The 11543-nt window shown below is 30.6% G+C and overlaps 1 protein-coding gene across 1 annotated transcript; it reads left to right on the forward strand.

Annotated features, from left to right (window-relative positions):
- The first annotated feature begins 920 nt into the window (after positions 1-920).
- LOC111716999 (uncharacterized) lies at positions 921-10786 on the forward strand. Its single transcript, XM_023492513.1, has 7 exons — positions 921-1047; positions 2890-2945; positions 3621-3690; positions 5288-5361; positions 5859-5907; positions 8493-8565; positions 10492-10786. The coding sequence occupies exons 1-7, from the start codon at positions 958-960 to the stop codon at positions 10575-10577; spliced, it is 498 nt and encodes a 165-aa protein (XP_023348281.1). The 5' UTR covers positions 921-957; the 3' UTR covers positions 10578-10786.
- Positions 10787-11543: the final 757 nt, after the last annotated feature.

Raw genomic sequence — 11543 nt, forward strand, 5'->3', positions numbered from 1 at the left:
CCACTTTTAGGAAATATCCATGTCCAAAACTAAAATTGTCGAGAAAATTGTGAGGTTTGAACTCTTCTTAACTGTCATTGGTCAATTATGTAAAAGTGACCAAAAGGAAGACATTCCAAAACAAGATTTTTCCAGAATTGAATTTGAAGAAACACACACCCTCACCAACCGTTTGATTTTTACGAAATTTCGAAATTACGCAAAACTCTAGTCGCGGAATTGCGCAAAACTTGAGTTTCGCAAAAGCGGAATAGGGCAATTTTGCGCGAAATGACTTTTGCGAATGATTGCGCAAAATTGTTGTTTTTTCGCGCAAAACTGATGCACAAAGAAAGAAAAATTTGGGTTTCGTTCCGCAAAAGTTGCGCAAAAGTTTTGCAAATTGAAACCCTACCCTCTTTCCAGAATCAAGATAATAATAGTGCAGTGAAGGAGGGGTTTCTCTACACTTCTCTTCCCCCTCCCATTTGCCAGAAGAGACAGGAGCTCTCTAAACCTTGGATTAGAATACTGATGGGTGTGCACCATGCACTATGATACTAGTGTATACTCTGCCAGCTGCAAGGAAAAGATTGATTTAAAAGAGGCCGTATTCTGAAGCACTGTCTCTGAGATTAACTTACAAGAATCGAAATTCTTTTATCGAAAATATCCACTCCTTTCCTAACCTTACTTTATCCCATTTGTAATTATTAAGGCAGAATTCTGACAATTATAATATTCTCCGAATTTTCAAGCCCGCTTAGTGCACTGAAATTTTTTTTACAACCTATAAGAATATTGATTGATGAGTGAACCTGAACCTTCAGTTAGTTGAGTCAGCATTCCTGGAAAAATGAAAACTGCAGATCAGCTAAAACACAATTCACTGCACCTTTTCAAAATTGTGTTAAAAATTTTTAATTAAAAAAAAATAAATTGAAAAAAACTTTTATTCCTGGATATTCTAATTAAGGTATGGGGATAGGAGGACAGCAGGTTGTTGGTGTTGTTGATGCTCTGCATGAAGCTGTTGGCGCTCAATACCCTGATGATGCATGTACACAGGTCTTTTCTAGCAAATTTCTTCACCACCTCTGTAAACAAAAGTAAAACGAAACTAATACTTCGAACAGATAGATAAAAGCCCTTTTTTATAGCTCATTAAGTAAATGATCGCTCAAATGGTATTTTTTAATCTTAATATTTCGGCAACCTGATAATTTAAATTGTCAATTCTACTTGTTTAATAATGTGAAATACAAAACAACAATGGTATACAAGTTACATGATTAGGTTAGAATGGTAAATAAATTAGAAAATAGAAGTCTCACTAAAAGGATTGACAACACAAAAAAAACTTTATTTTAGGAAAAACGAGAAAAAACTTATTTTTTACATATGCTTAACGTTTCAAATTGCAACTTTTTAAACCAGATATTTTCCCAAATTTTTGGAAGTTTCTTAAACGTTTAATTTCTAAAAATTAACGAAGATTTGATCAGATATAGATGTGCAAGACAGGCTCAGAATGTGATTAAAACTGGTTATTAGGAACCTAAAACAAAAATTCAAGAATCTCTCATATTTAATTTTATAATGGTAGCAAGAATGTAAACCGTTGTAATGCCTGTATAGATTTAATTTTGTCCTCAGCTTTATCAAGGGACAAAATATATATTTGAATATTAGAAGTTTTTTTCTTCAAGTAAATTCAAATCATAATTGATCAATGATCATGTCGTTCTCATGGGGGAAAAAATAATAAACTTTTTCTTCATTTTGTAATTATTTTTGATTTATTTTTTGAAGTTTACTAACTATATTTAAAATTTTTGGAACGAACAAAATTGTAATTCCCTTGTAAATCTTAATGCAATCAGTTAGAATTTTTTAATTATATTTTTATTATTAGATCGTTAATAGGGCTGGAAATCTTGGAGACCGGAATTTCCCGTTAACCACCGCATATGCATCGCTCAGAATGATTAAAGATCACATTTAATTATAATGGTTTTTCAAGAAACTGGAAGTATCGTAGATTGACGAATGAGGAACAGAACATTTTGGGATGGAAATAAATTGGTTTTTTCGTTTAACAATGTTCACATGTGAACATTCAATCGCGTATTCTATAATCTCAGTTTTTAAAAAAAGGGATCTTTATCAGACTAAGCTGAAACTTCCGGCATTGCTCGTTCTAAAAACACTTTGAAAAAATGAAAATCTGAGAAAAGACTTTTAAGCAGATGTTGCACTCTCCTTCCATATATTCTACCTCCTCAGATACGTAAACCTGGGGGTCGCGGGGTGCAAGACAAACTGCGAGTCTCACATGGGTTCGNGAATCTTAAAGGTGATTCATAGATTTAAAGAGACAGCAGACGTAATTTCGAGTAACTTTTTATTTATAAAGTGGCATATCTGATTCACAACGGTACCCTGAAAACCTTTGGTTGGCCGAGGATGATTAAAAAATCCATAATTTTATAATTCTTATTAATTTCAATTCCTGCGTTTTCTCGGTTTCGACGATGATATGTTGTTTATTGGTTGGACAATTAAAAACAATTATATTTGGAATCTGTGTCAAAATTGGTTACAACTCTGCCGAATTTAAATACAGGAACTGGATTGATTGAATTTATCTACCACTGATTCGGATTCAAATTGTAAATCCCCGATTCAACGTTAAAGATTCATTATTTGTTTAAAACTGTTCAGTATTTGAACCGGGGGTAGGTAGTTCAGCGACCTCTGCTGCAGATACCATTATCTTCCATGCAGTAAAATCCAATAACAAACGAATTGGCGGTTTTTATTGTTTTCAATGGTTTCCTACAACAGTCAAAACTTCTTCCAAATTATTGAAAATCTGATCAAGCTCTAAAAAGTTTTATTCTTATTTAGGGCTTGGTGGCTGGGCTCTGGTCTAGCTTGTCAGGGATGGGTCGATTTATTTCAAGGTAATTCTTGTAAAGGAGTTTAGTCTTTGCCAAACACATTTTTTTTCCTAATACTTATATCTTTCCAACCTGATGGTGTAAACCTTTGATATTAAAAATTATTTTGTCTAACATAATCTCCAAGGTCTAACGACATTTGTTTGCCAACATATAGGAATTAGAAATTCAGAGTTTGTGGCGAAGACGCAATTCGTTTTAATCTTCTCTCAGCAACATATTTTTTTTAATTTTTACAGTTACATATTTACTTTTTTTAATCCATGTAAAAGTAAACAATGGTAATCAGAAAACCGGAATTATTCTTTTTATTCTTTGGTCAGGATTTTGAAATTTTGTTTATTTACAAATTCCTGAATGTTAATTGTTCAGGGAACTTTTTCAAAACAAATCGGACAGACACAAAATCAAAGATCCTTTAAAATGATTTAAAGAAGTTGATTACCAATAAAAGTAATCTAAAATGTTGTCAGTATAGTAAGGAAAAAATCAGATTTCGAGTTCGATGATTTTGAATGTTTAGTAACTTCACCCTTCAAGCTTTTTTTAACCTGTCGGGCTTTCTCTGGTCCATGAGAAAAAATAAACAATCAACCTTCAGCTAACAGCAATGAAAAGTTTTTCATCTATAAACATAATAAAGTTTTTAATACCAAGATGATAATGTTGGTTTTCCAGGGCTGGTTCTGGATATCTTGTGGATAATTTTGGGTTCAGTCTGGTCGCAGCTATAGCTTTTAGCTTGCAGGTCAGTTTAAAATTTTAGGTAGAAATTTATCATTTAGATTGTTTTTTACTTTTATGCATTGGAATGTTTATTACATATACCAATAAAAATGATAACAGGCTTAACTATGAATAAACAAGTAGAAAGAATGAGACCATATTTTTTCTTTTCCTCTTTTTTTGTTGATGTAATAATTTCCACAACAATTATTTTTATAAAAAACTTAATTAAAGTTTCGCAAAAAGTTATTTGTATGCTTTTTGGAATTAAAATCAAGTTATGGTCAAATACATTGATGTTTATACTTAATAAGCAGAAATTTAATTATTTTATGCAAATACTTTGATATTTTAAAATTGACCGCTCGATTTAACAATAATGTCAATTTTCAAAAACCTCCGTTTCGTGTGAGCAATTTTTATGGTTTAGCAAATTAACATAATGTGGCCTATATTTCATTTATTTTTCTATTTATAGATGATCATTTATTTACGCATAAACATTAAAATACATATTGATTTTGACTTTTATGTTGATAATGAATTTATATGATTAATTGATAATATTTGAAGCATAACAATATTGGGTTGCAAACATTTTTGTTCTATGGAATATGTAGAGATCGTATCTTTTAGGAAACATTTAGATAACAATCTTTTCCTCTTTTTTTGTTGATGTAATAATTTCCACAACAATTATTTTTATAAAAAACTTAATTAAAGTTTCGCAAAAAGTTATTTGTATGCTTTTTGGAGTTAAAATCAAGTTATGGTCAAATACATTGATGTTTATACTTAAATAAGCAGAAATTTAATTATTTTATGCAAATATTTTTATTTTTTAAATTTGACCGCTCGATTTAACGATAATGTCAATTTTTAAAAACCTGCGTTTCGTGTGAGCAATTTTTATGGTTTAGCAAATTAACATAATGTGGCCTATATTTCATTTATTTTTCTATTTATAGACGATATTTACGGATAAACATTAAAATACATATTGTTTTTTACATCTGATAACATATCTTAAATTAAGGTTTTTTGACTTTTATTTTGATAATGAATTTATATGATTAAATGATAATATTTGAAGCATAACAATATTGGGTTGCAAACATTTTTGTTCTATGGAATATGTAGAGATCGTATCTTTTAGGAAACATTTAGATAACATTTAAATTTTGTGGAAAAAAAACCAAAGAAAGTATTCAATTTTGTATCTAAGAAACCAGAGTTTGTTGAATTTAAGAAAAAGTTAGAATCAAAGAACTTGCCATGGCTAGTTCCAGATACTTTCTACGAGCCATCATGAAAAAATATAACCATGCCTCTAGTAAGGGAGGGAACCCCTGGACGCCATGAGCCTCTGTTATGCAGACACGAGCCTCCCAGTTCTTAGTCAAAGTTTAAAAATTTTAGAATAGACCCTAACCTTAAATGGTAAGGGTGCAAAGGAGGTTTTACAAATAGGAACACACCCAGCCCGATACACAAGAGAAGTATCAAAATCAGTCATGGCTCTTCCACTGCGTCTGGTGTTCAGAAATTAACCATTTGTGTTCGAGGCGACTGTTTAATTCGTTTCTACGCTTTCTGTTAATTTTAAATATTTGTTTCAGGGACTCCTGGCTGTAGTCACCTTTTTATACCTGGTCTTTTTTGAATGTCATCTTACACAACGGAACAATCTTAGGTTAGAGTTAGATTAGTTTAACTGATTAATTCAAAATGGCAGACATGTCATATTGTATTTGTACAGGGTGTCCCAACAGCCACACCAATTTCATTGTCTTAGTTCATGGGACATTTCATAAGATTAAATCACTTAGTTAAATTGTATTGTTAGAAATTAGAATCTGATTAGTCGTCAGATGTCCGCTGAACAAATATGCAATTGTAGGCGTATAATTACTTTTCATTTTTAAAATAGAAATGATCACGATAAGAAACATTAATTCAAAGCCAATATTTAAACTTTCATTTCTAATATGGTACAAGCCATAAGACCTTACTTCATTCTTGAACTAGAAAATTTATTTCGAGTTTTGGGGGGTTGATCTGATTTGATTTTGAGGCTTAGCTTTATTTGGAATTACAATTTGGTGATAACCCTTGATATCAGATAACGCCAATGGAATGCCATAGCCTAAAAACGTTTTCATTATGTATTTAAAAAAATGCAATCTTTAGATTTGGTGATGTAACAATTGTAGAGAAAGGAAGAAGGAGGGATGAGAAGGTAAAAAATAATAATATATATATATATATAGATTAAAGAGACTGCAGACTGGTCAAGTGGTCCTGAATTTATATAGTTGCATGTCTGATTGACGATAGTTCCATTTAAACCTTATTCAGATCATCGACAGCAAACTAAACCGCGAGACTATAGAATGTAAACAAGCGCACATATTTCGAAATATTTCAAGTTTATTGCGGATTTTAAAAATTCTGTTGAAAATATTTATTTTCTTTTTCTCACGAAAGCAAATAATAATTTTTTAAAAGTAAATAATGATTTTTTAAAAATGAATTAGCTTGCGGATGAAATACAATAAAAATGGTTGATGAGTGAAAGGCTTAAATGCTACCGTCGTCCCTTTAATTCATTGTGTATCGGCCTGGCATTTTTAAATTCATGGTTATCATTATTTTTTAAATTTAAACCTTTCACGGTGTCCAGATTGTGTGAACTAGAAAAAAGACGACATTTAATAGTATTCATAGATAATGGTCCTCTTTCAAAAATAAAACTCGAGGATAAAATAGATTAATTCATGAAAAATGTGTTTATTCTTACCACATATACAAACATATTTAATTTCTTTTCTGATTTAAGTTTATTTGGGGTTCTTGAACACTAGAATACTTAACCTATAATTTACCCCTTAGTATGCTACATAGTTTAAACTACCTGCACATAATCCAGACTGGACAAACACCAGGCTCGAATATATTTAGAAGACGACATTCTATAAGTCCAGTGAAGCTAAGAGGATACATATTTGTAAATTAAGATACATAAGTACCCCTTGCAATACAAATTTGTGTCATTTTATAACGTAAATGTTTACAATTTGGTTTGGTGAGTGGACGGATCGGGTTCAACGGAGGTACAGTTTGTCAGAGACGACTTTTACAACAGGGTTATATTAGGGGGTATGGTTCACACACATATACAAACATATTTAATTTCCTTTCTGATTTAAGTTTATTTGGGGTTCTTGAACACTATAATTTACCCCTTAGTATGCTACATAGTTTGAACTACTGCCTAGTTGAACTATAGTTAAAGTGCAATACAGTTAGCAGATCAGAAACAAGTTTTTATTTCAATTACTTTATTTTATACTAGCTGAAGTGCACGGCGTTGCCCGTGGAATTAAAATTTTTAATTTGTTTAGCCTTTGTTAACCCAGGATACCCCTGGGTTCCCTCAACATATATACGAATGTCTTGTTTTACTTTATAGATTAACATAATTTAAAGATAATCATGTTCAAATGAACCAAGGTTTTTAGGCTCAGCTACATTTTGCCTAGTCACAATTTGCCTAGTCACATTTTGCCTAGTCACATTTTGCCTAGTCACATTTTGCCTAGTCACAATTTGCCTAGTCACATTTTGCCTAGTCACATTTTGCCTAGTAACATTTTGCCTAGGGTAACATTTTGCCTAGAGTAACAAAAGAGCGAATTTTTTGCCTAGTCAATAATTTTTTCACAAAGAAATTTTCATCAATCCGAGANTTACTTTATTTTATACTAGCTGAAGTGCACGGCGTTGCCCGTGGAATTAAAATCTTGAATTTGTTTAGCCTTTGTTAACCCAGGATACTCCTGGGTTCCCTCAACATATATACGAATGTCTTGTTTTACTTTATAGATTAACATAATTTAAAGATAATCATGTTCAAATGAACCAAGGTTTTTAAAACTTAAGTTTAATTGGACATAATTTTTGTGTAATTCATATTTGAGAAAAAAGTAGAGAAGTAAGGGTAGGAGTAAAGATTAGTTAAAATTGTGGTTTGCTATGAGTATAAATAATAATAATAATTGCAGTCCACCCTTATCCTCTAAGGCATATGCTTGACATTAGAATTATATTTAGTCTTGAATATGTCAGTTAAGATGGAAGAAGAAAATTATTCACATGATGGGACTGGAAATGGATTAGTAAAGTTTGGAAGTAGTAAGATATGGTAATGGGGATGGATTAGTGAAGATGAGATTTAGTTAAAATAAAGTAGACTTGTAAGCACAAAGTACATTGATAAGGTCATGTCTAAGNTAGACTAGTAAGCACAAAGTACATTGATAAGGTCATGTCTAAGTATAAATAAGAATATACAATTTAGTCGAATTAATTTCAAGGGTAAAAAGTATAAGGACCCAGCTTCCTAAAGATTTTCATTTTTTCCCTCGCTCAAATCTACTCTTTAGCTAGTATTTTCTTGATCATTTCAAATTATCAAATTTCTCAGAGAATCTTAACTTGAAAATTGAAACGCTGAAAAAACACACTTTACATCATATTTTGCAAGGCACACTTTCATTAAAAAAATACACATTTGCAATAAATTGAGGAAAAAAATGTGAATAGGAAGGTTTCTTAAATATCCCCTAAAAAAACTTGCATAATGATCTGAAACCTATATACTAAATATAATAGACTAGGATGGAATGTTTGAAAAAGAACCGTAAATGAGTATTCAGATTCACTATTCATTCATTTTTAATCATTATAGTTGTGAGCACTTAATACACTGCACAAGTTTCCCATCATTACTTCACTGGAATTATACAATCTCTAACTTTGTAGGTTGTATTTACACTTCCCTCTGAATCTTTGATGACAAGATCAGTGTTTATTGGAATACCCCACAATAGCACAGGTATAGTAAAGGTCATACTTAAAGGGATGGAATTAATTTTGTTTAGTTTGTTAGTATATTTCTCCATGCTGCAGTAAACAACTTAAAATCATAAGAATTATAACAGTTATCTGCAGCTTATTGTTATTTTTATTAACCTGTTATCTAAACAGTGTAATCAACGATTCATTTCATCTTCCAAATAACTGTTAAAATATTAAGGATGTTTAAGTTTTTGACTTAAGTGGAGTATTATACTAACAAACTAAACAATGTGAAATCCTTCACCCCCTGATAAATACACCATCTCAGATTGTTTTAAAACTAAATGCATGCATTAATAGGATGATTCAGAATTAAGGTAAAACTAATAGACTAATTTAAAAATATTAATGGGTAGCAAATAAAAATTTTAAAATAATTTCTTAAACACAATATGGTTTATACATTAAGAAGCTATATATATATACAGGGTGTCTTTGAAATAAGTGTGTTTAGGCTTTTTTAGTCTATCAAACATCGTAATATTGTGTTTATAAATGCTTCTAGTAGGTTCAATCTCCATAAATGGATGGGTCGTCGTTGAAATGCCGTTTTATCAAAATTGTGCATAATATTCGAAAATGTGCTCGGCCCAATTTCCGAAAATGTTAATTACTTTTTCATCCACTATACATTGTATTGTTGTATTAAAAAGTGTTAGAAGAAGGTTCAATGCCCATAAATTGGCGGGGGGGGGGGGTCGTCGTTGAGACTATTTACTCTAAAATGCCGTTTTAACCTTCAAAATGTAATCGAAATGTAGTCGGTCCCTTTTATTAAGATTTAGAACAGAAATCAAACATCTTTTTCGCCATTTATTTTTAAAAATCCTCAATTTGTTTGAAAATGAGACTGCGCACATTTTCGAATATTAAAACTACTTTTAAAGGTTAAAACGGCATTTTAGAGAAAAATGTTTCAACGACGACCCCCCCCCCCCCATTTACAGGAATTATACGTGCTGGTAGCACTTGTTAAGACAAAACAATGACGTTTATTAGGCTAAAAAACCTAAACACACTTTTTTTTAGAGGCACGTATATATATGAATCTGAAGGAAAATCCAAGTATATAAAGTTTTAGATTCAAACATTTTTTTTTTTTAATAGTAAATATTTACCTCCTAACCATTATTTCATGACTTTTAATGTTTAACAAATAATTTTTTTTATTTTTTCTATTAGTTGGTGTCAAAATCATGTGTCAAAATCATGTGCCAAAATCATGTGTCAAAATCATGTGTCAAAATCATGTGCCAAAATCATGTGCCAAAATCATGTGCCAAAATCATGTGCCAAAATCATGTGCCAAAATCATGTGCCAAAATCTTCTTTTTAAAATGTTTAAATTGAGAGACCTTCACATATTAATGCTTATCCCCATAGGACATGATGGGAAAAAAATTCTTTTATTCTTTCGTTTTGTAAATTTTTTTGTTTGAAAAAAAGTTGAAGATGGTACATACTTATTTTTTTAATAGTTGCTGAATTTAAATCTAAAATCTATTCCAAGACTGATTATTATCTTGAAGAGTGTGATTTCTTCATCAAAGATAGTTTTGAGTGTCCATATTTTAGAACCAATATTAAATACAGCACTCATATACATTTTTGTAGTTTTGTTTTAACAGACATTTATAGTTTTTGGTCTTGCGATCTAGTGACAGAGAAGTTGTTTTTAAAGGGAGTGATAAAGATATCTGGATTGGAACAAAAACCAGATATTTTTTTCCCCAGCCTTTCAATCAATTAATCATTTCTTTGAAAACCGCGACCAAAAGGTATAAATGTCTACTGAAAAAAAAATTATATAAAATATGGATACTCAAAACTATGTTATCATTGATTTAATAATCATTCCCTCCCCCTCAGTTTTTTCAAAGATATCTCGATAATTTTTCTCTAGGTGTAAGGATAGCCAATTCCATGCCACCGAAAGCTATTCCGTTTCCAGAACAGGAAAAGAGACATCGCTCCCGCTCTGTTCGATAAATTAATTTTAATTATAAATATATCTATATATTATATATAGATTGATGACAAGGGCCTAACATTAATTGAAGTAATTTTTACAACATGCATTATGTCATTCAGATTTTATCTCAATTTTATATATATTTTGGTAGTTTTAAATGTCCATATCTTGTAATATACATTATTATTATGTTTTAATTTTAATTAATAAATTGTAAAAAGCAATGCATATTTTTTTTGAAGTATGTCTTGATTAAATACCCGAGGTCAATACTTATACTGCTAATCTTCAATATCTTGAGTCTAGACTTCATGATTCATGCTCAGAAACTTTTAATTAAAGCGTAGAATATTAACTCTATATTTATTAAAACTGTTCACTTGATTTCTCCCGAATGTAAACAAACTCAGTGCCGCTCATGCGAAGCTGAAACCGACTAAGACTAAGACTTGATTTGAATATTTTGATTTTCTTTTTGGTCTCTATAAATTTCGCTTTTACATCCACGACAAAAACTATTTTTCAATTAATCTCAACATGATAAGACAGTTTTAAACGATTAGTTATTAATTTAATTGAAATTATTAAAGCTTCTATTTTTGTTTTCTAAATTTTACTAATTATTTAAACACTACCCCCACAGTCGCAGTCTCACCAAAATAATAGGAGGGGGGGGGGATGGTGGGGGGCAAAGATCTTATAGACTGATCCAAATTGGTAATGTTGATTATGGAAAAATATTTTAAAAGTTTACCTTCTGAATTCTGAGTGAAAACATTCCTGCCTGTAATATAAAGATAGAGGTATTTGTATGACCATGTACAAATCAAACTATTTATATATATATACAAATTCACAAAACAAACAGTTTTTGTGAAATACTTGAAAGTGTGCTTTTATGGTATGCTTTGTGTAAACTTTTCTCAAGAAAATAAGTTATGTAAATTGAATGAAATAATGTTGGAAGTTTGTGAATTCTTTTT

Source organism: Eurytemora carolleeae, unplaced genomic scaffold (genome assembly GCF_000591075.1).
Source record: "Eurytemora carolleeae unplaced genomic scaffold, Eaff_2.0 scaffold2316, whole genome shotgun sequence".
In the NCBI taxonomy this organism is placed as follows: domain Eukaryota; kingdom Metazoa; phylum Arthropoda; class Copepoda; order Calanoida; family Temoridae; genus Eurytemora; species Eurytemora carolleeae.

Excerpts from the sequence above, each read along its gene's own strand:
- LOC111716999 (XM_023492513.1), top strand. The coding sequence starts at position 958 with ATGGGGATAGGAGGACAGCAGGTTGTTGGTGTTGTTGATGCTCTGCAT. Across the intron at positions 2,946-3,620 it reads ATGGGTCGATTTATTTCAAG|GGCTGGTTCTGGATATCTTG; the intron begins GTAATTCTTGTA and ends TTGGTTTTCCAG. Across the intron at positions 5,908-8,492 it reads GAAGAAGGAGGGATGAGAAG|GTTGTATTTACACTTCCCTC; the intron begins GTAAAAAATAAT and ends CTAACTTTGTAG.